Source organism: Atta colombica, unplaced genomic scaffold (genome assembly GCF_001594045.1).
Source record: "Atta colombica isolate Treedump-2 unplaced genomic scaffold, Acol1.0 scaffold198, whole genome shotgun sequence".
NCBI lineage: Eukaryota > Metazoa > Arthropoda > Insecta > Hymenoptera > Formicidae > Atta > Atta colombica.
This window is the reverse complement of record NW_017259291.1, coordinates 3153572-3180347: the sequence shown is the minus strand read 5'-3', so window position 1 is coordinate 3180347 and position 26776 is coordinate 3153572. Positions and strand designations below refer to the sequence as shown.

Sequence of the window (26776 nt, the reverse complement as noted above, 5' to 3'; positions counted from 1 at the left end):
TTATAGTAAATAGTTACTACTATTCAAATAAATATTTATTAAAATTTAATACATTTTTTTCAGTATATGCAATACATTTTATTTGCACTTAAAATATTTAAATGCAGGTAATTTACGTTATACAATATTTATAGACAATATAAAAAATATATTTATATAAAATGCCATTATTAAGAAACTTTTGCTATTAAATTATTATTAAAAAAAAGTTTGTATACTGTTCAAGTCTCTTTGTTCTTATAATCGAATTATCTTAATTACTCGGAGCCAGTTCTTGAGAATTAAGGGTTGAGGGTTCTAAAGGACCTCATAGAAATCACGGTGGAAGGTATGGATAGAACGAAAGAGAGTAAGGTATCCTTTTTGCGGCGGACACCGTTTTCGTTCCACACTTTTTCCTCTCTTCGGCGATCTTCCCCCTTTTCGCCGGTTACGACGACAGCTTTCATCCAATTTCCTCTTGTCTTGAGAAACTTCACGACCCCGCATGGCCGGTGCTTAAGTGGAAGTGCTCTTTCATGCGGCATTCGACTCATTGTCAGCCTCGAGATTGACAGTCTTCGACGAGTCCAGGGCGCAGTAATTTAAAGTTGCGTCTTCACGAAGAACTGAAATCATTTTTCGCGACAGTTCTTTTTTTTTATCATTGTTCCCGTCTTTGAATTATACCATCGGCATTTTGCAAGTTTGCTCTCACGATTTTTCATTCCATTATTCGGTTAATAATTACGAAATTTTATCACGAGGGAAATAAAGTACATTTTCGCCAATATGATCTTCATCGAAGCTCGATCAGGAGTTTCGAGTTAATGCAACCGAGCTTGCATTTCCGAGCATTTCGCGACGTCAGAAATCTATTACCGCAAGATTGGACGTTTTGCAACCGCGTTTGAAAGATGGCCCCGACGGCTGTGGTACTCGGCTGTAAAGCCTGGAAAAGTTCAACCGCAACCGGAGCAAACTGTATCGAACTCCAAATTACTTGGTTGCATAAGGATTCACTTTACGCGTTAACGAACTAGAAGTTGAAGCAGTGTATTACCTCAGTCGTGTTTGAGGGAGCCTCGCGTACGAATAAAGAGAGACCAGTGTGGCCGCAAACATTAGTTACAGTTAATTAAGGCTTAACCCATTTAACCTTCCCTCTTTTTAGGAACAGAATTAGAAGTGTCACTCGAATGAGAGCTAGTCAGTCCGAATTACGGTTAGCTCGAGTAACTGTTTGCTGCGCAATAAGTCAAATTTCTGAGTACGGTCTATTCCCAGTGCAACGCACCATCGCATTCGCTTTCCGTGTAATAAATTATACACATCTTAACCGTAGAAACCATCAGTGTCGTCGAGGCAATTTTCCGACGATCGATACACAGAAATTACACGTTTCCTAGTCTTATCACCTGCTGGAATAATCGACCCTTAGGTTCACTCCCTGGATTACGAAGACCGCGCGTGATCGAGCGCGTTGCTTATCCGCGAAAGAGGAACCGAGTTACAATTAATTCTTAATGAATATTTATGATGCGCCGGCCGACAGAAATTATGTCGCTCATTGAGTTAAAACCACAGACAATAGGGCTTATTTGCCGTTTCCACGCGCAACCCGGTGTTCGCCGAGAGAAGTCGTCGAGAACTCGGTCACCCGCCGCGAACGAGACGTGTACACCGTGGCAAAAAGTTGGCAACGAGTTTGCGAGGAGCTGGCTTCGCGACTGAGGAAAATGCTTCCCTCGCGTACTGTGCGTGCATGAAGAGATACGGAACTAAGGTAGCAGAGAAATAGACGACAGCGTTACGAGAAATTACGCTGTGGAATTGTTGTCACGAAATATTCAGAACTTGGTGGAACAGATTTTCTTGCATTTTTAGAACTGTAGCTCATGCTTCAGGAGTAGAGAATGTTGTCAACTTTTGAAAAACGAAGAGTTTCATTAACTCAAAAATTACAGTTAACAGCCAAAATTTCATTTTACAATTTTAGCGTAAAATAAAAGTTTCTTTTTTCTTTCTTCTTTTCTTGTCATTTTTATTATTTTTTTAATATAATAATTTTTCTTCCACAACATATATTATTATGGAATTCTAACATTATTAATTTCAGTGTACGTCGCATTTCAAGAAGAATATTGTCAATTTTTGAAAAAAATAAAGAATTTTTATCGGCCCTTAAAAAGTTAAACCCAAAATTCCATTTGTATTATAGCAAAGTCTTCAAGTTTTTCTTCTTCTTGTTATATTTATTATTTTTTAAACGTAATGGCCTTCCTCTTACGATATACACAAAAATTGATATTGTAAAATGTTTAGTTCGATATAAAGATAAAAATGACACAAAGAAGCTAGAAATTTAATGATTTAATTAAAAAGTTTACTTAGTAAAAAACTTTTTTCTTCAAGTTTTTTACTCGAATATGTTTTTTTAGAGCATTTGAAGATTTTGACGTTTGTCTAAAATTTAGTTTTTGCATTCATCCAAAAGATTTTTGTGAAAAAATAGCTATAAAAGTCAAAATGTAATACAATGACACTAAGTGGTAGTGATTAAGAATATAGATTCATTACTGTTCATAATTGTTTGAATAATATTTTATACTGCACTTCCATATTTTTTGTATATTTCACGGTTTTCACGATGTAAAATCGGCGTTTGATAGCTGATCCCGAGGGGCTGTTTCCAAACCTGCGGCGAGGAGTGTATAGAAATATACGCGCAGTTAGTAGCGTGCGTAAACCAGTTTTAGGTAAGAGAGGATGCGACTTCCGACCCGCTTTATACCCGTGGGACATAATCCGCGGGGAAAACGGTTGAATGCGAAATGGCACGGAACGTCGACGTCAGTACGATATAGCCGGTTGCGTGAAGCAAATTTTCCCGCAGGTGCACGCGCGATACGACATTTATAGCATTCGCGATGATGTGGCTGGGGAACAATAGCCATATCCCGATTTCGGGCTCCTGGATGAACTTAACGGAGTAAAGATAAAGCATCTACGCGAAGGAGCCGTGATAGATAGTATACGTATGCTGTACATATATATGCGTCAAGATTACGTTTAATTCTATGTGTGCCTACGGTGATCCGCTGAATCCGCGTTCCTATTTGATAGGTACGTCCGTTCTTCAAAAGTGATAAAGTTGCGCTTTGTGATAAGAAATGTCAGAGAAATTAAAGTATTATATCCTGTTCTTATTCGATTTAATTTTATAAAAAACAACATTTGCGAAGCAACAAGATAGATAAACTCAGATAGCTGCCGAGATAAATAGAATTAAATATATATGCGTCATCTCAATAATGATTTATTTAATGACTCAATCCAAAAACAGATTTGAATCAATCCAAGAACAACCCAACAGTGTCTATCTTTATGCAAAAACAGATTGTTATTACGCTTTTAATAACGACATCATTTATTAATACAATTCATGACAACATCGATAGGATGACGCTATTAAATGTTATCAAGTATTTAGGTAACATATTTGTAATTGAACGCTTTAATGCAGTACATCTTTAATGGCACATACGCCATTCAGTGACGATTGGCGTGTCCTACATGACGATTACCTACCGTTAGAAGCAGATTTACATAGACGTGCAATATGTGGAATTTTGCTTCGAAGTGACAGCTAAATCTACTAATATCCGCCAACATGCTAATATGATTTGTAACTCTCCTGCGCACCGCGTGTATGCGCCGTGGATAAAGCTATACTGAATCCACACCCATTTGCCGATACGTCTGCCTGTTAATATTATTATTAGTATTATTATTGAATAAGCGAAAACACATTTGCGGTGAAGGAGGAAGATGCGCGCAATTCCGCAATACAGATTAATCTGTTTAAGACATGCGTATTTCTCACCCTTTGAAAGCAAATTTCTGAATACATACATATGTATATTCTAATTTATGTTACAAAGTAGCATACATATAACATATGTTTATAATTTAGTATGAAGCTTTGAATTACATTAAGGTATAAATACATAATCATTTTAATTAATTATAATTATTACACATTATTTATCATACTAATTGTTTATTATTAAAAATTACTGCTAATAATTAATTGATTACTAATTATGCATTGAAAATTTATAATTGCCTATAAATACTTGCTTTTGCTTAGCAAATTTATTATATTAAATTTTGTTAGTGAATTGCTAAAATAGAATGAAATAAATACATTTGCTCTCATGTCATGCTAAATAACGTAATTGCGTAGAAATAATTAAAATTAATCTACATTAAAATAAAATACAGTTATTATTATTATTTTAGTTATTATTATTATTATTTTACAGCTATTTTACTACTCTGTAAAATCAATCAATTTCTTTCAAGAAAGTAGATTTGCCATCTTCGTAATTTTTCTTACCGCGCACAAATAGATTATTGACAATGATTAATCTGATCGTAGACTTGTCTGTCGATATTCGGTAAACACGTGATGATCGATAAGCGAACGTGATTTGAACTTCGATTTAAGCGCTGCAGTGGCGTAAAAGAGGATGATGTAACATATCAAAGGGTTAAACGTCGCGGCGACATTACAGTTGCATTAATTAACCGAGCATGAGGCTGAGGACTTATCGCTAATGAAACGGCCGCTTAATTAAGATGCAAACGAGACGTTTCTCGCGTACGTGCGCGTAGCCACGCGCGTTGGCTCGAGCTTCGCGTCGCCTCGTTCTAACCCTCTTCCATCTCTGCTCCTCCCCCGATTGCGAGTCCATAAATCTCAATCCGTAAACTCAAACACCGGTGGAATTGCAAATCGTAAGTAACAAACTGCCGCGCAAAGACTCGCGGCATTACAACGAGCAACGGGCGGACGGATAGCCTCCCCCGCTCTTTGAAGCGAAGCGAACGAGAGATTGGTAAGGCGTCTCGTATATACCGCACCACCACCATCATCCCCTGCACCACCACTCTGCCACGTCGCGCCTTTGTCAATATTAGGTTTCCCCGTGATTACGTAATAAAGTAAACGTCGTTTTAACCCCTTTAGTCGGCGCGCTATCGACCGCCGTTCGAATTAGTTCGGTGCAAGTCATGTAAATTAGTCCCGAGTCGTAACTCAGGGGGTGGAAATTGGGGAAAGTGGTGGCAGCAGCGGTGGCGGCGGTGGTAGCGGCAGCGACAGCAACGGCAATGTCGGGCAAGACAGCCTTATTGCCGGTGGCGACGGGTTAGAATGCCTGAAATATTACTATGCCAATCGGGTTGTCCTGGCGCGATGGCGGCGACGGTCACGGTGCGATTAAGTAAGTTTCTTTCTCACTGAATAGAGGTCCCCAAGGTAACAAGCTGAACCAAATTGCAGAGACGGTCCCCACATATTCCCAACTGAATTATTCACTCCAGCGAAGCTTCATGATTCACCAAACACTAATTTTGTACGAGCCAACAATGTGTGATCTATAAATGTTTATTTAATTGGAATTCTAAAGTACTATACTCTATTTATCTGATTTGGTCCTGTCGTTTTATTAAGGAAAAATGAATATTTTACGAGCTGAATAAACAAACTTGTTCTATTTTTGCTTCATTTATGATAAATCATTCGATTGAATCGAGAGGTTAAGAAATCTTACTTATTCTATAAGTAGATAAGCTAGACTCTTCAGGATAGAAAGAGATATTGTTATGTGAGGTTTCTGTTTGAATTGGAATATTTGTGCGCTTACTGACTCCACGCGAGCTATCGAAACTTGTGATGTTTCTGTCTGCAACGCTGAGTCTACATAAATATATGATAACCCATGTAACTCAATTTCGTGAAAAATGGGATATATCTCGCTTCTAATGTTTTTCAAATTCAATTTGATTCTTTTAAGAAGAAGGATTTTGTTAAAATATCTAAAAATTAGTTGGACATACAGATCTGAAAATAATTTTATTGGATAATCAAAATTATGTAGAACGCTCGAGTATGAGCAATGTTGCAAAAAATTTTAACGTTCTAGCAATCAGCTTGAGCGTCCTACATAATTATTTTGATGGTCTAACAAAATTATTTTTAACTCTATGTACGCATATAGCTAAATTTTTTAATACTTTAGAAAAAAATCGTCTCTTTTAAATTTTTTTTTGATATTTATATTTTTTCATTTCTGTATATCCACAAATATTGAATGTACTGAAAAATTACAGTAAATCTTGAAAAGCACGATAAGAAATTGCTTTTCCCAAAATAGCAGTAAAATCCTCATTTTATCCCAGACCGCTCGCGCTTTATTCGTCAATAAATTTATGATAAAGCTGAAATTACGAGCGATTGAGATATATGGAGCGTATGCATGCGGCATAATTCCGTAATCGATCTTGAATTATTGAGTGGAAGTAAAACTGTAGGGCAGAATAATATCGGCGAGGATTTCACCGCGGGCAGCAAGATAGAAATCGGCTTTAATTAATTTCATTATGCGGCTCATCGCCGGATGGCCGGAATCTCTACTGGAATGAGGATGGAAGAGTGGTTTGTGGCAGCGTAGTGCAAAAATGCAACACCGCTTTTTAATTAATAAATGTCATTTACGAGGCGGATGCCCGTCCTTTACTCCGATTGATGCTATTCAAGACTGACAAGTTTTCGTCCTAACATCCCGCTCTGTGTTCGACGTCACGTCGGAATACGCTGTCCTCGCGAATAATTACCGCGATCCGTAAATGGACGTGCGCAAATTACTTTAAAAGAACGACGAAGATAGATCGTTTCCGTACGAATATTTTCGGTCCATACAACTTGTGACGCTTATCGTCGTTCATATCATGCCGTAAATCAAGGAACTTCCATAATGTATGATCCTATAAATACAATAACCAAAACCTCCGATGGTTGTACGCAGCTAACATTTACCATTACCGATTTGCGCGGCGGTGCTTCCAGTATCCGCAAAACCATCGTTCGCGGTCATTTTGCGCCGTTATCGACAATCGCCTTACTCGCGCCTCTATAAATTCTCAGTCACATCGCGTGCAACGTACAGGTATAGCCGAGGGCAACGCAACGGATCCGCAATTTTCTCCGGGTTCAACGCACTCCGGATGAAAATCTTTATCCAAGCGGCTACGGGAAAATTCAGAGGATGTGCGAATAACAATATACGCTACGCTTTGCATCAAATATATGGATGTTTGAATTAAACTTCACAATACTCTTACTCGTTCAATATCGAAGACAGTAATACTCATTCAATCTGTCGCGAAATAACTATTATTTCTCTTGAATTTAGGAATCGATTTTCGAAATACATTAGCATATTACATTCCCATTCCATTAATATTTTATAAGATTATTATGACTTTAGCAAACTCGGAAAGAACAATTTTGCTGAAGTATCTGAAAATTTAGCTGGCTACAGATCTGAAATTAACTTTATGGGATCATGAAAATAATTATAGTAGGACGTTCAAGCTGATTGTTAAATACCAAAATGTCGTTGCAACATTGCTCATCATGCTCGAGTTTTTTTACACAATTATTTTGATGGTCTACAAAATTATTTTCAAATCTGTATCTTAAATTTTTAGTTACTTCAACAAAATCATTCTTTCCGTACATAACCAAAATTTAATAATTGAAATGATGATATTAATTTTAATATCTTTAATAATATTAATTCTAACTCAAACAAGCCAATGTTATTTACTGTTGTTTTGACATCAAAGTGACAAGTAATATCAGTTTAATTGTTTGCTAAGAATTTTCTTTCTTTAATGATATTGATTCTATTACCATTCTAAAACTGTGTACAATGAAAAGAATACTAATTTCAAAATCATTCTATATCGGAAAGTTATAAGTCGATATTTCTACAGTATATATAGCTCGGCGTTCTATGTACAACTGGCGACAATTTTCTGAACAACTTCAATTCCTCGTACGCGAGCGAAGTGCACGCCGATGATGTATCGCTTTATAACAAAGAGGATTTATCAACGTCAATTTGGCGTGCAGGAAGGTACGCGTCTTGCGGCCAGCGACCCGCTATAACGAAGAAACGAGCAGCGGTCGAGGGCAGCCAAGCGCTTAATTTTACTCGCGCCGTTATCGCGAGGACGTTAGAACAACGAGTGGGGTTAATTAATTGCGGACCTTTTTTAATTTGTCTTGCTAGACGCCGGGATTACCGCGAAATTTTTAAACCGATACATCCAGTCGAGAAGCGGAAGCAGTAAATTGAAGATACTTTGTTGAAATGCGAAAGGGGACTTGGGAAAAATTTATTTCTCGGAAAAGTCTGCGATGATAAAGAAATGTGGCAGATAAAACGTATATACTCTAAAAAAGACTCTAAAAAACTCTCAGCTCAGATAAGAAGAAATTTATTCCATATATATTGTCGATTAGTTTATTCGTTTTCATACATTTTTGCACACAAACTTACAAGGCGAGTTAGAAAGAGTTTACGTATAAAAAAAATCTGCGAAGCCTCATTGCGAAGTCACCTTGAGAAACACTTGAATCATCTTGAAAAAGAGCGCGCAAGATGGGACGCAAGATTAATTGTCCCCGCTCTAAATTAAGTTATTCACTTTGTTATGGTACCTGAGCTATCGCGCGGCGAGATACATGGCGCGTGATAAAGTAGTAAGAGAGCGGAAAAGAGAGAGAGAGAGAGAGAGAGAGAGAGAGAGAGAGAGAGCAGTAGTAGGATTAATGAGGAGAGGGAGAGTTTATGATCTCACGCTTAAAATTCGTCATACCGGTTATATGACTGCAAAGGGCTGCAGAATCACCTTTTCAATTCGGTACGTAATTTAATCACATGTTCAAATATTTTTTTGTCTAGATGTTTAAATTTATTATTTCTGTTCGTTTTATCCGGAAGTAGACGTGTGATTTAACTTAACATTAGCAAGTCCCCATTTTGACGGAAATATATTTATGCACATACACACTGTTTAATACTAATAGAACAATGATAATTCCTTCAGTACAACATTTGGTTATTTTTAACTTCCGTGTGTGTTAAAATGTAAATCAATTAAATCGCTATGGTTAAATTGCTAGTTTCAGAGTAAATAATATCCATATTAACGTTTGCATTTAGTAAATAGTAATCTAAATTGGAATTAAATTTAATAATACATTTCTTGAATTGAATTATTTAATTCCATTGTTTTAATCGAATAAATTGACGACACATTGAGAAGCAGTGTCGACCTAGAAATGATTAAAAATAATTCAAATTGAGTATAATTTGACATTATGAATTTAGTGCATGAAATCCAAGGTGTTCAGTTATTAATAAATTGAGAGATATAAAAATGAAAAAGTACGGCAAAATGACTGATGTACATTCCTCTTTCGGGTTAATGTAATAGAAACTATTTTTGTGTGACAAATAAAAGCAACAATAAGTAAAATGATAACTTTATACTCCTCAGTTTCAGCAAATATAAGAAAAGTATACAGTAGGATCAGTGCGGTACTTATTGTGTAAAAATATTATTCAGAAGGAATATATCCGTATAAGGTTCGATTTGCTTTTGTCATTCTCAATAAAACAAAAATACATATTATATCTACATAATCACGTACTTTTGTGAATGAGTATGGCAACCATGGATCGAGCAAATTATCAGCTCAATTATAAAGTTTTATCTAGTTCATCACAATTGATCGACCGGAAGGATCAAAAAACTTTTACAATAAGATGTTATAATAAAAATTAACTGTATAATAACCAATAAAAAACTTTGATAGAAACCACCAGAAATAGAAACAATATTAACGTTTATGTCTATTAAATTAAATTAAGGTTATGTTAATGATATTGATGAATTTAAATGAAATAATAGTATCTAAAAATTCTTGCTAGCAAATTTTGTGAAAATCATTTCAATATTTTTTTGCAAACATTTTACAAAAAGATAAGAAATATTAAACGTTATTTAATTAATAAATTGAATAATTTTCAGTCAACCCCTTGGAAGTGAAAATAATTGACGGAAGCCGACCGCTGTCGGCAGGCAAGAAATACGACCTGGTATGCACAACTTCCGGTTCCAGACCACCAGCTAGCGTCACCTGGCGGAGGAATGGTCAACGCTTAGTGGATTCCAAGGAGACCGTAAGTGTGTTCCTTTATAGAATAATTTTCGTTCTTACAATCAACGTACATTCCACCCAGCCATTCTCGGCAGTGCATAAACTTGAGTTTGTAATCTTGAGTAAGAGAGAATTCTTGATTCCTTTATCAAGATCATCACGTTAATTCATGTTGAATATTTAACCCTTTTAAACAAATGGAAGATCATGATATTTCTTTAATGGAAATGGATCTTAATGGAAGATCATGCTAAAAAATACATTATAAATCTATTTGGTCATTTTTTATAATATATTGTTTTTCTAGTGATAATGTTTTAAATATAAACGTAAACAAATATAATAACTAAGATAAATTATCGACATAAATGCCTTGTTAAGTTATTTTTCGTTTATGCTGTAATACATTAAAAACGCATCTGTCACTGCGAAAAAGTTTTGTCCTACGCGTGTCTAAACTTTTAAAATTTTTCTTACATATTTACTGTGTTTTCGCCAAACTGTAAGAAGATATCACAAAAGTTCTAGAGAAATATCTTTTTCCTCTTTATTTTTATTTAATTTATATTTAACTTAAGAAAAGAAACTTATCTATGTGATATATAAATCGGAAAATACGAGAGGAACGTGTAATTATACCTTTTTTAATTAAAATCGATACATTTTCGGCTGTGTGTTATTGATGATAATTCACGGATTAATTTCCTCATTAACGAAAGACGATTAATCTCTCACTGTACTTCGACTCGTCTGGTTGACATGTGTCTCCTAATTTCGTGGCGAAGCAATTTCCACGTTCAATTACCGTGGATTAAACGACACCAAAAAAGACATAGGCTGATTACGTGATTGACTGCCGTTTACAGTGAAGCCTATCGTGCAGGGATTATGTTTAATTGACAAGAAATAAAACTATCCTACAGCTATAAGTTAAGATATATTCCTAATTTAAGCATCATTGAGATAAAAGAGGGTACGATGCGGCAATGATTTAATGAGATTAAACGTTAAGAATATTCAAATATAATTAAATTACACACAACAAATATAAGTAAATTGCTTATATAAACTATGTTTATTTTAATTAAGAATATTCTTAATGTATTATCCACTTTTAGTTGTAAATAAACTATTTGTTCTCAACTGATTCTTCTCGTTCATTAATCTCATACTTTTTGTTTCATTTTATTTATCGATTTTTCTTTTAGTGAAAACTTCTCGGAAAATTTTTTAATTAAATTAATTCCTTAATTAAACATTACTTTTCATATGAAATTAGGATAGGTTAGTCGATAACTAGAATCTACAGTTTTTCTCTTTCTCTTTTTTTAGAAAGAGAAAAATATTAATATGTTGGTGTTATGAAACAATTGTTTATTGAACAGTTTGAACGTTTTGTTCACAAAATATGAAATTCCCTCCGTATAAATCTTGCATCGATTTACATGGAATTGAAAATAAAATGAAAAAGCTAGAAACTGTTGTACAACAGTGTTACACAACCGAGTCGTACGCTATGTTCTGATAAAAAAGTGTAACATTTCGTCGTTACGGGATTAATCAACGGCAATGAAGAGGTACGTCGCAAATATCGATAAATCTAATTACATGCAGCTCGAATAAAGAATATCTCACCGGGGTGATTACGATGATATTTGATCTATGAGAATGAAATCTTCTCATGCGCGTGCATCCCCCCCTCCCTCTCTCTCTCTCTCTCTCTCTCTCTCTCTCTCTCTCTCTCTCTCTCTCTCTCTCTTCCATTCCGATACAATTCATTAATTCATTCAATTTCATTCCGAGCGCGCGGCGAAATAAATTTCGATTTAACGTAAATCGAACACTCTAACCGGGGCACAGCGTTTCTGTCGCGAGAAACGGATGAAGGTATTCCGTATACAAAGCAAACAAACGTCAATGGAAACGCGGATTAGCGAACGAAATGAAAGAACGTACTTTCGAATAAATTGACCCGTTGTCGGGCGAAATCGAGCATCGGCTTCTGTTTATTCTACTTCGATTTCCCCGCGCCAACCCCGGCAAAACATGGTACGCGCAGGGTACATGGATGAAAGGTGATGCACGTAGAAACGATGCGCAAACAACGCGACGCGCGTCGTATCCGCCGCGTTTTGATCCGCACTTAAGACGACGACGTAAATATTTGCTGGGTAGCGGCGGATTAAGGATGAGGGCGAAGGGGGTGAAGGACCTCATGCTGTGTACAGACAGAGAAAATATTGTTTCAAAGTCGATATCCGCGCTAGACGAGGCGACAGTGAAGATTGTTTCGCTGCTTACGTAAGAAAGTTAAACACAAAAGCGGCGGGGGTTGAAGGGATAGAAAATACGACGAGAGAACCGGTATAATCCATGATGGAATGTCTCGACTGAAGAGGCCTGTTCTTCTTCTTACTTTTCCCGCTTCTTACTAATCACACAGTTTTCTCAGCGAGTTTCTCGCTTCATCTCTCGCAGCTCTTCACGATTACGCAACCGCGCGTAAAAATAGTTACCGTGATGTATATACAGGGTGTCTCACAACTATCAAATTTCCTCTTAAAGACTTATTTTTGAGGTAATTTTGAGACAAAAATTCTAATACAAAAATATCTATAATAATTTTTTGAATTATAAACTAACCTTAAATGCTTATAAATAAAAAATCATTTTACTTTTAGAGCCTCTATTATTATTTCTGGATTTTTTTGAACATTATAAGACGAAAATTCTAATACAAAAATATCGAGGTTATAATAGTTTTCGAATTATACTATCTTTAACCAATTATAATTCAGGATTTTCAAAATTACCTCAAGAATATGTCCTTAAGAGGAAAGTTGTTCGGTAGTTGTTAAACACCCTATATATATATATTATACACACATATATATATATATATATATTTCGTAAACGAGGATATTTTTCCCCCGTATCGTATCATGAAATTGCAGCAATTATGTTAATCGATTCGATCTCGCCGGAATGCGCAGTCGGAAATATATTTTTAATGAATGGCGCATCTCATTTCGTAATTATCTTTGCGCGGGCCACCGCGTGAAACGGCGCGAAGCTCTCCGCCGCCATCGGAACGAAATTAGAGCGCAAGTCCGTTACCGTTGATTTATTCCCTCGGCAAGACGCAAAATTTATTATTCGCGCTCTCTGCCCCGCGATTATTTTTTAATCGCGCGACAGAATCGCGGGGAAGGGAAGGGGGAGGGAGAGAGGAATCCCCGCATCCGTCGCGCTCTCACGCGAGATTGAAGCCTCGACTGTGTGTGAATCCACTTTTTCTGACACACCGCGAGAAAGTTGAAAAAACTCGGAATATTTTGAGATTTTATGAAAAATTTTGCGTTATATTTCGTTCAGGAATATGAGTAATGTGGACGATGCGTTTTTCTCTGACTACCCTCCACTATTCCTGTTTTATGCGTGGAGCGTAATCCCTAAACTCAGTTCATTGGACGGAGCGAGTGTTTGCACGAGCATGGATGTTTAATTCACGAAACGTAAAGCAGAGTTATTACTGGTGCTTCATAATCCACGAACTTGATTTTTCGTAAGCTACGGAACTTTTAAATAGCGTAAAATTATGAATTATGCTTAATTTCGGTATGGAAATAACGAGATGTTAATTAAAATATGAAATATTAGAGATGCAGAAGCGAAACTTGAATTTTACATGATTTGTAACAAAGTTAAAAAAAATCCTCACATGCTGTCAGTCTAAATTAACTATCTGGATTTTATTTTATATCATAATATTAAATTGACGAGACGCAATATAAATTTTGTTACACAATTTTATCCAAGGGGATAATAGCGTTTAACAAAGTAGTTTCCATTTTAGCGAAAATCGAAAAAGGGTAAAAACAAGAAAAAAAAATATTTCTCGTTTTTTTTTCCTTCGACACCTCGGAGCTATTCGACAAGTATTTGCTCGGATAACAAAGGGAAAACAATTCTCATACGAATGTTTTTGAGGTCGTACTGATCGATTGTTATAAAATTGGTTCACACGTTCACCCACGTGCTTTATTCGATTTGTTTTGTGATCAAAATCGATAGTAAAAAAAAAAAGTTCGCTTTCCGTTGTTAATACACGTTATTTACTCGTCACTGCTATCAAACGGGCCACTATTTATGAAACGTTAACTGACGAATAATTCATTTACGAAAAAAAAGGCGGTTTTATCATGTTTTTATCCATTCTGATACGTACGTTTGCAAACTTCTAGGATTGTACGGATAGAGAGAGATAAATTTGGGCGATCGTATATATAGACGCAACGAGACGGAATGGTTAACCGGCCACTCGACGTATTGGACGTTCATTAAGGCATCGATTCGCCTTAATTACAAGCGCAAATTCGTGGACTCTGATTTAAATTATTCCACGCTTAACGACGCTTTTACCACGAGTTCGTACTTGTGATAACGATAATTCTCCTGCCACCCTTGCAATGAGACACACTTGTGCACGGCCATACAGAGGTACACGTGCGCAAGAGAGAACCTTATTTTATGGTCACTTTAAGGAGCTGTACGAGCCGTGGTTGAGCTTGCAAATTACATTGAGTGCGCGTCTCGACGGTGTAAATCGAATCGGAAGTCCTTGGGCGCGCGGTTTTCACGGAGATGCATGTCTGATTATTCAGAGGCGTTTACTACTTGAACAAGTTTCCAAATTAAACGAATCGATATTCGCGGTTTTAAATCGAACATTATAATCTCAATTATCATAAATATGTCTTACCATTAATTTTTTCTACAATTTTTTGTCCCAATTTAAAGAATAAAATAAAGTATTGGATTGGAAGAAAAGTTCTGCGATATTTTGTTAGCTCAAAATTATATATACAATATCTTCGTTAAAAATAATCAAAATGTAAATTTTAAAAAAGGGTTTTAAAGCTTGAAATCTCTACTTTCGAATGGTTACTACATTTTTTGAATTTATGTGGATTTTGTAATTTTTATACATAGAAAACTATAAGCATAAAAAAAGGGAAAATTTTCTTCTTTCTTTGTGAGTCTGTCACGTGCCAAAAAAAATTTATAAAAACGACTATCTATATCGTGAAAGAATTGGAATTTTTTTACAAAATCGTTTTTTAAAAATGTTTCTACGATTTTTTATTCTTAAGTTATCCGCGAGTTAAGTAAAAAAGAACATTCTGAATTTGATTATTCATAATTCCATTAAAAATTATCTTACTACAATTAAAAAAAACAGATTCTTAAAGCTGAAACATTGCTCTATCAAATAATATCATGCTAATTTTTTAAATGTAAAATATATAGAAATTTGAAATTAAAAATGTGTGGGATATTACTATCTTTATCATCATTGCGCAATGGAAAAAAGGACAGTAATATCACATTTTTTATCACTCAATTATACATATATTCTTTTTTTTAAATTGACGATTACATCATTTTTGATAGAGCAACGTTTCAGCTTTAAGAATCTGTTTTATTAATTACGGTACCATGATTTTTAACGAAGTTATGAGCAATTAAAATCAAAATGCTCTTTTATTTAATCCGCGTGTAACTTGGTAACAAAAAGTCATAGGAACATTTTTTAAAAACAAACTTTTAGAAAAAACTTTCAGCTTTCGCGTCAGATAGTCAAAAATTTTGCAACAAATATATTCTGTATATAATAATATATGAATAAATATATTCTGTATTTGAGCTAACAAAATTCCGCAGAACTTTTTCTCCAACTATATAAAATATAAAATAAAGTCTGAATATAAAATGTTAGATTATTAGTTTATATTCAAAGAACAGCCTTTTTTATTATGAAGAACGATATATGATATGCTTCATTGACAGTAAATAAAATAACGAGACTCTCTCTGTATCTTCTACTAAGCTTGCGATTTTTTTCTAATTTTTTAGTAAGTCTAGAAATGAAAATTAATAGTCACATTCAAAAGAAAGAACATTTCTGAATGTTAATAAAAAATATGAGACGTATTCAAATACATACAGGTAGAGTAGATTTAAAAAGAAATAGCATTATGCGCATATATATTGGATACATATGTACTCAATATGACCTAAGTATATTCCTTTTTTTTTTTGTAAAAAAAGGTGTTAAAAAAATAGAAAATGAAGTAATTCATCGTTACTTTTATAAGTTTATATAATTTATAAGTGTATATAAATATTATAAGTTTATTAATGTTGACATAGAAGAATTCACAAAGAACTATTTTCCAAGCAATGCTCATTTACTTATTTACTTATTTGCTTATCTACTCACGATGTTTAGCAACTGAATTAAAATCCATAATCTGAAATAATAACAAGAAAAATACAAAAAAAATATACAATTAATGTGTGTACTATCAGTATACTTAGGTTGACCACATTAATTCCACAAGAAATTTCTTCTCTTCGATTATAAACAAAATGTGACAAAAATATAACAAAAATATATATATAAACTAAATATAGTGCTGTAAAGTATGAATATAGAGATAACATCAACTACTAAAATTAATAACAATCTTCTGATAGTTTAGGAAGCAATTATTTATTTATGAAATATTACATCGCTATCATATCACAGCAATCTGTATTTTGCTTTACTGACGATAACAGAATGAACAAATTGAGCAATATAAACTGATGCAATCGAGTCAAGTGAACAATCTGCACCACCTATTACTGCTATCTGTTGAATTAATTGTATAATACAAACAAATAGGTGTTTTGACATGCCTATATTAATTCCTGTTGCCTTAATTAATTATTAGATAGAAAATTGAGAATTTCATTTTAAAAAATTAAAATTTGTAAAATTTATAAAGAATAGCGCGTCTTTAAAAAAAATTGTTCTTTAATTTAAAAAACTGATAGAAGTAATACATTAAAAATTATATTATCTATATGCGCATACATTATCTATGTACATGCATAAAATAAAGTTTCTTAGTACTGACATATGCGTTTTTGATGTATTAGATAAAGAAGACAGTTGAGGTATAAACAACATAGAAAAATGAGAAAGCGTAAGATCTTTATTTATTACTTGTATACTTTCTTACATAAGTTGCGGAAATTTATCTGATACATATACATTGAATAATTCAGTGAAACTTTGACGTAATGACGGTTCTGCCCTAAAAAAAGATAGAAGTCACTTCTTTATTGTTAAAAAAAGTAGGCCTATCTCTCGAGAAAGGTAACGAGAAATTAATTGAGAATTTCAACTATGATTAGCTCTGACCCTTCAGGTCAGATGATAGATACGCTTTTAATATATAGGGGTTGAACGGTTGCTCTCGCCATTAATGACAGTGGGGGTAAGCAAATGATCATGTCGATGAAGAAAAAGAGAATAAATGTCGAGTGTCGGAGGGGTGGACGGGCGGAAACTGGGGATGAACGTTATCATAATGTTGTTACAGACCTCCGTCGATGGGAACACGACCACCAGCGTTTTATCTTTCATGGCGACGAAAGCAGACGCAGGCAGACACTTGTCGTGTCAAGCTGAAAATCGAATCATGGGAACCGCGCCGATAGAGGACGGCTGGGTACTCCAGATACAATGTAAGCTCATAAACGACGACAGCCCCGAATCCGGTTCTGTTCCCCGGGGCGCGCTCGCGATGCTCTTTCCTTATTTATTCAGACGCCGGGGATTCCGGTCGATTTTGACGATTTATCGAAGGTCGTGATTCGCAGATACGCCAGAGACGCAGATCCAGCTCGGCACGTCGCTGAATCCTAACACCATACGCGAGGGCACGGACGTCTACTTCGACTGTCTCATACAGGCCGAGCCTTCAGTGTACAAAGTGGAATGGCGACATCAGGTGAGCGAAAACACAATTTTATAGTGAATTTTGTTGGACGTACTAGTGCACGTTAAAGCCGATGTACACTGATTTAATCTGAGTGTAAAAGTGAAATGCAGTATTTGAATTATAAAATATATATATATTTCACCAACAACACAATAAAATTTATTGAGTATTATTTTACGATTTAATTCCATTTCTATATTATTATTTATATCAAACACACATTTTTACCGTAATTTGTATACAATGGCTTTTATTTGCAATCGTACTGAGTGCATTCAATCAAATTTGCTACTACTCAGGCGGAAGCTATAAATGTTGTTTTGACTTCCAAGTACTTGATATTTTGGAGTATCTCCTTACTTTGGAAGACAAGCATCGGCAATGTAAACAGAAGCAAATAAATGCATATAAAAATGGATAAGATAATCAATGAAGAGATTTAGTTTATGTATATAGATACTCAATAATGTATCAAATTATTACGAAGCTTAATTATTTCAAAATGAAATATGAGATAGAAAACATTTGTAGAAAATCACCGACTGTTGAATGATAAAAACAAGTTGATTTAAACATTTTACAACATTTTACAAACACACAAGAAATTAATTTAGCAAAGAAATCGGAGACGCAAAACTTGAAATTACAATAATTTATTCAGCGAGATTTATTTAAAAGTTTTATCTTTAATGAATCAACTTTACGTTAACCAATTAGCATATGTACAGCATCCACACGCGAAGTAGAATTTATCATAATTATACCACGGTACATAGAAAAATATTTCCCAGAGAAGAATTTCTGAAAAAAAATCAGAATATATTCGTGAATCATTTTCCGGAGATGTAATCTCCGCAAATACTCTCTCATTCCTTGCTGCGAATTTATTAACATTAATCTATTTCGAAGATGCGTAACAATGTTCGTCGCCAGTAATTCATCCGTATCTCTCGTTCTCAGAAAGTTCTAAAACCCGAGTGTCGTAAACAGATCGGTTTCTCGCCAACTAACAAGCTCGATTATGGTGTATTCGCTCGTGCGCCACGCAAGAGCATCGACTTACATTAAAACCGAATATAAACTTCGACGCTCCAAATATCAAACTTTTATAATAACTTCTCGCCTCTGTCGCGATGATCACTCTTATCTTCTTTTTGTCTCTGACAAATGAGAGGTTGTTACACCATAGTTTATTCGCGTTCGTGTGTGTGTATCATACACACACACACACACACACACACACATACACACACGCACACACACAAAGTAATTTTCACCCCCAACGTAGCCCGTTTAATGTAACAGCGAGTGACGTCAATCGTCGTGTTTCTTTCAGGGCAAGGCACTCCATCACAATATCACGCAAGGCATCATAATCAGCAATCAGAGTTTGGTGCTGCAGGGAGTTGATCGTAAAAGCGCTGGCAATTACACGTGCGTGGGATACAATACTGAGGGTGACGGCGAAAGCTCGCCCTTTTATTTGAACGTGATGTGTACGTATTCTTACATTTACGTTAATAGTACTATAGAATATTGAATAGGATAGACACCGCGGAGAATTTATTTATCAGAATATAAATTAAATAGTATAAATTAAATTAGGAATTGTTTTAAAGATTGATTATTTAATACGAGATGATTATTTAGTACGAAGTAATAAATAGAAGCATAAAAGCCAAATTGAATTTAAGTGCTAAATAATGTTTATATGATGTCAATAATAACAGATATCTATCACTTTACAGCTGTGTGATTACAACTTTTTATTTAATCTTTATATTTTTTATATATATAATTATTTATTATTCAATATTTTTTCTAACCAACTTTAATGCTTTTGCAGTTAACACAAAATAAAAAACATTAATCAGAAATATTTCAGTACAGGGTGATTCATTTTAATCTTAATAGACAAATATTTCGAAAATATTTGTTCAAAAAACATGCCAAACAAATATAATGAAACATATAGACATTAATACTTTATCGATTTTAATCTATTATTCGGATTACTAAAATCCTAAGTACTTGACTAAATCCTCTTGATGTAACTAAGTAATAATTCGAGTTATTTATCATATTTCAACATATGCTGAAATATGGTTGTTAATGCTTATCGATTTTATTCAGATTATTACAGTACTAAATACTGTACTGAATTTTCTGGATATAGCTACATTCATAATTCGGATTATTTATCGCACTAAGAATGCGAATAATAACGAAACGATGGTACGAAGATTCTCAACGGAAATGTGTTCGATCAATTTCAATTAATAATGAATTATAATGAGTAAAGATTCGGTACTCGCGTAAATTTCCGCTGTGAAATTTTAATTCCTGGCTTATATACGTACATCTATACGTCCCTCGCGGATTGCGTGTACAATATTATCAGGATACCCAGCTGTTTATTCGTTTGCGTGCAGATTATCGGATGCGATATCGAAATATTTTGCAATAGTTTTGTTAATCAATATTTGAATTTATTTGAAAGCTTCGTCAGATGGGTATACGAAACGCAAAGCGTATTATTGTGAAGCTCGCATATATTTAATATAGAAATTCCCAGTTAAAAATTACAATAAGCGCATTATTAATACTTTATTCAGCAGCTGTAAAAGAAGATAATAAAAGGATAAAGCTGATTTGGAGAATGTCTAATTTGATTAATAATAAAATTACTTAATACTGAAAATTAAACTGTCTGGCCAATTATTTAAAAAAATAATATTGAAGTGAATTTTGAGGTGGATTTAAAAATTCTGATTTTATTTTAGCTCTGTTATTATTATTGCGGAATTATTTAGCATTGGAATTAAAATATGCAAATTAAACTTTATTCATTTAAATAGACGACAGTAACTTCTCACATCTAAAAAATTATAAGAAATACTTTAAAAATACAATTTGTGTCTGAATTATCAAGATAGTAAAAATTTTTTAATTTTGAAATAATATTTTTAATAAGAAAATTAAGCCAGATTTCTTAAGAAATCTTTCTAATAATGGAAACTAAGATATCTCAAGAACAATGATATCTCGATAATTGTGCATCCTGTTTATAATCGAATAATAATTTTCTTTATTAGATCTTCACAAGAAACTTAAAATAGATCACAAAATATCGGTAAATCATTCCCAGCGAATTTAATATAGCATAAGAAATTCACGAGTCTTACAAGACGAAGTATCCTTCATGCCCCAATTATTTATCGATGACATTCGACGTTTGTTTCCGCAGTCGCTCCTACGTGCAAGCCGAATCAGACGAAGGTCCACGGTGTAGCGAAACAGGAGAAGGCGAATATATCCTGCCAAGTGGATGCAAATCCGCCGGAAGTGCAATTCAAGTGGACCTTTAATAACTCCGCCGAGAGTATCGACGTTGCGGCCGGCCATATCGCGCGAGCTGGCACATCCTCCATCGTCTCATACACACCAATGACGGAATTAGATTACGGCACGTTACTCTGCTGGGCCAGCAATCACATCGGGCAACAACAAGTGCCCTGTGTATATCACATTATACCGGCGGGTAAGGGATCTCTGCATTCATATCATATTTCGCGAAAACGCGAAGCGACGTATCTGCTGATACGCAGAGTGAATTTTCGATTTAGACCAGAAGATTGATCACCACAACGAGTTTACGTGATGTGGCGTAACAAAATTATGCAAATTGCAAACAATTTTTTTTATTAAAAAAAAAATCGATAGATACAATATTTCTCGTACTAATTCAATCTGATCCTTTTTTAATTTATGATTGTCTCCTTGGCGAGAACGAAAATGAATAGATAGAAAATGGAAAGAAATCCCTTTTTCAGAAAGAACAATATAATAGGAACCAATGGATGATAATTTTAAAACCTTTCTTCGATATTTTGCATATTAAAAATTTAATACTTGTACAAAATGAGTTTCTATCCTACGCTTAATTAGCCTACAATTTCATAAATTAGTGAAACTAATAACAATAAAGTTAAAAGTTTTAATCCTTTGGGATTTAAATCTTTCGGGAATTGTAACTGTTATGTTAATTTAGAATTTGGATTTTATTCATGGTTTCTAAAGTCTCACATTTGCATAATTAAATAACTAATTTGAATCTTAGTATAAAATTGGACAGACGCAATTTTTTTGTGTGTAAATTGTTTTAATAAAATCATCCAATTATGAGAAACTTCGTTCGGCTTCGAGTTATAATTAGTTCCAATTAGTATTGTTATAATAGCGACGTGAATCAGATAACATGATAATGAAGTCGCGAATTATCTCTGAACATCAAAAGTCTTTGAAATGTAGATAAAACTTAAGAAACATTATTACTTTCTCTCTCTCTCTCTCTCTCTCTCCTCTCCCCCCTTCTCTCTCTTTCTCTCTCTCTCTCTCTCTCTCTTTCTCTGCATTTACAGCGTGATAGCGCAAAAGATATCTGTTTCTTTCAATTTTTCTTTCAATTATCAAACAAATCATTACAATAAATGAACTTGATATTGTTGTTTTTTATATTTCAATTCAACTTAAAAAAATCTAATGTAAGCCCAATGGATCCAATGCAACGGGCATTCCCGTTATTCTCATATCAGCCACGTTTCCGCCACGTATCGATACTCAAGTTACCAATTAATTGCGATTCACGGATCCTACTATCGAATTGCGTTACAAAGAAAACGCGTGTACGCGTATACAAGAATAAGCGTATTCCGGACAGAGGAAAACAGCTCTCGTACCATGCGCCGCAAAAAAAAAAAACCAATCCAACGGTGGGCGAATAAAACGGGGACACCGCGAGAGACGGTAGCAGGTGTCTGATGCGCGCTATGATTTTTCAGCAACCATAAACGTGAAAACAACTCGGGCATATTCCTGCTTATTTTCCTTTCTTTATTTCCCTTTCTTTTTCTTGTCCCTTCACGACGCAATATGCCGTTATCGTTTCGTTTGCGCCCTTTTAACCGGCTTTTACGAGCTGCGAAGTATACCGTCGGCTAATGCCTTTATAGAAAAAAAAGCCAGACAATCGTATATCTTTACAGCCGACTCGGTTACAAGTGGCTTGTATGCACCAGCGCACCATGCGCCGGATTTACAGGGTAACTATCACGCCCTGATTCGCGAATCTACCGCACGCGAAACGATACGTTTCACAATGTCTACCCCCTTTTGCGCCGTCTGTATAAAACTATACATCATTTTGACGCGAGGAAAGAACGCATTGAAAGTTGGAGTAAACTGCAGTAAACTGCTGACGCTAAAGAGTTACCGCTGTACTTATGTAATTAGTTTCGCTTAAAATTCAGCGCACTTTAATATAGCGCAAAAAATAGAAATAAACAAACTTCGAGAAACTACAGGGAAGTTATTACGCAATTTTTTTACGTTCGTACTGTGTTTTTCATTCATATTTTTCATTTGTAATTTTTCGATTCCGAATATATCTATATATGAGGTATTTTAGAGCTGCACGATTCGGGAGAGAAAAAAAGTTATCCCATTTTTCTAAACTATAGAAAAATGTAGCTTTTATATTGAACATTAACTATTTTTAATAAAAGGCGACAAGTCAATTTTTTACGAAATATAAAATTGAAAGGTGAATAGAAAAAATTGTCTTACATTTTTTATTTAATCTCAACGCAAAATTGTTAACAATCGAAAAATTTTTCCTGTTGTTGGCATACAAAATGAAAATATTTCAATATTACATCGTTAATTCATTTATTTCTACGATTCGCTTGGCCAATGCCGAATGGAGACAAGCAAATATAATATTTTAATCTAAACCTGTCAAAGCTTCGACAATATTGTTTTAACAGTTATTTAAAACATTGAAAGAGATTCCAATAGTTATTTTAAAAAAAAATTGATATATAAAGCATCAGTATCATCAATATTTTAAATTTTTATCGCTATGTATAATTTGATTTCATACCTTTTTAACATCAATGATCATTTTTTTCATCATTCTATTTTCTCTCTTATTATCCGTCTTACCTAATAATTCCGACGCGCAAAATTTCATCGATTATCAAAAGGGCGCACTTGGAGAGAATCTGAAAGAAAAAATTACCCCGCGATATTCTCGTGGCTTTGTGACTATTACGAGCTGTTACGAGCGCGTGAATAGTCTGTCGTGCACGCAGTGCATTTTAAAACGCAGGCGAACCTTATCCGTGACAGGCCGACCAGACATGGTTCACAATTGCACGACCTCGAACACGTCGACCAACTCGTTTTCCGTGCGATGCACGGAGGGCTTCAACGGCGGTTTGCCGCAATCCTTTCTGCTGGAGGTGCGCGAGAGCAACAGCCAGGAGTTGCGTGCCAATCTGACGTCGCCGGTGCCGCGCTTCAGCGTCACTCACTTGGAGTCCGGCGCCCTTTATCAGGCCTGCATTTACGCCTACAACGACAAGGGTCGTAGCGAGGCAATGGTGGTGCAGGCCGGCACTTTAAGGCTACCGGAAAAACAACTGACGTCCGAGTCAGGTGAGAATATTCCCTTATTTTTTTCTGGAAACCGAGACCAGCGATCACGCTATTTTTACGCTGATATTATTCTCTCGTTAAGAATTGAATTACTTGACAAAATATTTGACGAGAAATATGCGCATACAAATGTATTATGATAGAAAGGTATGTTCCAATACATGTAGCCTTGTATATTAAAGTAAATTGATACTCGTTCAATATTTCAAAAATTCCTATTATACTGTGTAACGTTAACAACTTCAAAGTTTTCGATATCTTTTGAACAAGTACTTCGGTACTCGATTTGCTTGAAAGTTGCGAGAAAGTATTGATTCAAGAACCTTCACATCGTAATGTATATATGATTTTCACATCTTTTTGCTTGCAATACAAAATTTTCTTTAAAGTGAAAAGTCACACGACACTACATCGTATTTTTGGAAAAAATAATTCGAAACAAAATCCATATTTCTGGCAAATAAAATTATAAAACTCAATTGATTTGAAAATTACAATTAATCGACGAGAGATATCGTTTTATATTCTGAGAAAAAAAAAGTTTCATATTTGTGACTATACTTGCATGAAATAATTATAATTAGGAGCTCCATTTTTATGGTTACTACTGCTACAATATTAGTAATAATAGCCTTAATTCTCTTAAACATGCAAAATTACTATAAAAATTAGATAATTTCAAATATTAATAATATAATAAAATATTAAAATATAAATGTGGATAAAATAAACATTTTCATTTAGTAAATACAATCGCAATTATAGTGAATATAATTATTTTCTTAAATTCTTTACTATTTGTATGTATAGAAATAATAATTAAAATTCTCAACTTTTATGCGTTATAGCGTGTTTCTCTTTTTATGGCGCGGTATTCATGCACGTTCGATGTTATACGCCATATATTAATCCCAAAAGGCTACATGAGATTTAGATAATTACGGAAAAATTCACGTCGATGAAGCAGTGCGAGCGAAAAGCCGCTGCCAATTGGTCGAATTGATGAAAAGTTATCGACTCAATATTAATTCGTCGGACGAGCCGTGTAAAAAGCTCCCAGCGCTTTTATGACCCGACGCGAAAAATCGGGTCAGGAATTGGCAATTTAATACTACTAGACGGATAATTTTCCCGTTGTTTGTCTGATGCGATTGTTATCATAATTTTTAATTTGTCCATCACCAATGTCCGTGCTTTATGTATATCTCTATTAAAATAAAATGCGGCTATATTTAGGGCATTACTCGTTGCATTTCGGGATTTGCAAACAAGCGTGACACTTACGCCACATACTTTTTGTATTTTTATGAAAGCCAGATCTGTTGCGTTATTAACATTTTGTGTAACATATTATTGTATCGTGTAATTCGTTAAAAATCCGAATGCCACATATAAATTTTAAAAAATGCTTAAAAGGATTTAACATTTAGTACATACGATTGTGTCATTCGTGTCTTGTATATTTCTTTTCTTCGAGAAACTAGTATCAGTAATTAGTTATAACATTTGTATATAATTTTTTTAAATAAAAAAAAACACAATCTTACAAATATTTTCTAAAGGTGTAAATAAAAGTATATATAAGATAATTAAAGTATATATAAGAATTATTTAATAATTCTTATATTTGTTAAAATAATGAAAATTAACCTTAGACACAAATAACTCATCGTAAAAAAACCGGAAAATCATCATATGTACTAAAGATCTTAAAGAGAATGTCATTTGTGTTTGAAATATATGTAACTGAAAGCTGTTTAAAATAATTACATGATAATATCATATCGATTTTATGTTCGATATCGATCACTTTTCATTTTCAATTCTTCAATGGGCATTGCAGAACGACCGAGACAACATGACACTTTGACACCAATGCTGAGCGTGACAATCGGCGTTGTGATGGCCCTCATTATCGTCGCGGTTATAGTAATGGTCGTCTTACGGATTCAGCACACACACGTAGAGGAGCAGAACAAGTCGCAGATGGAGGATCACGCGAAGCAGACGAAGGCTGTTCCCATACAGAGGGAACTACGATTCCGAGAGGGATGCAGTTTGCTCGCGGACGAGAAGCATCCCAGCAGCCCGTTCAGAAAGCTGGAAACTAGCGGCGATCTCAGTGAAAGCGACGAGAAAAATCCTGACATTATTCCACAACAAATTACTGGTTCGTATTTTCGCAATTTCTGTATTAATTCTAAAATTGGTAAAACTACAAAAATGTGCTAAAAGCCATATTACAACGAAAAACTTAAAAAAAAATTAACAAAAATCGAAAATATATATCTTTGTTTTTTTATAATTTTTCTTAAAAAAATAAATCTCTAAATAAATAAATAAAAATAATAAATCTCTAAAAATAAAAATCTGTATACAT

General features: G+C 34.4%; 1 protein-coding gene across 1 annotated transcript in view; it reads left to right on the top strand.

The window, feature by feature from the left end:
* The window catches only part of LOC108687053 (neural cell adhesion molecule 2-like), a 219734-nt gene that overhangs the window by 191233 nt on the left and 1725 nt on the right, over positions 1-26776 (top strand). The window contains exons 6-12 of the mRNA XM_018192657.1: positions 9934-10085; positions 17497-17641; positions 17777-17907; positions 19235-19394; positions 21146-21439; positions 24088-24396; positions 26240-26566. Coding sequence (XP_018048146.1) covers positions 9934-10085; positions 17497-17641; positions 17777-17907; positions 19235-19394; positions 21146-21439; positions 24088-24396; positions 26240-26566 — 1518 coding nt within the window. The remainder of the gene's footprint in view (positions 1-9933; positions 10086-17496; positions 17642-17776; positions 17908-19234; positions 19395-21145; positions 21440-24087; positions 24397-26239; positions 26567-26776) is intronic.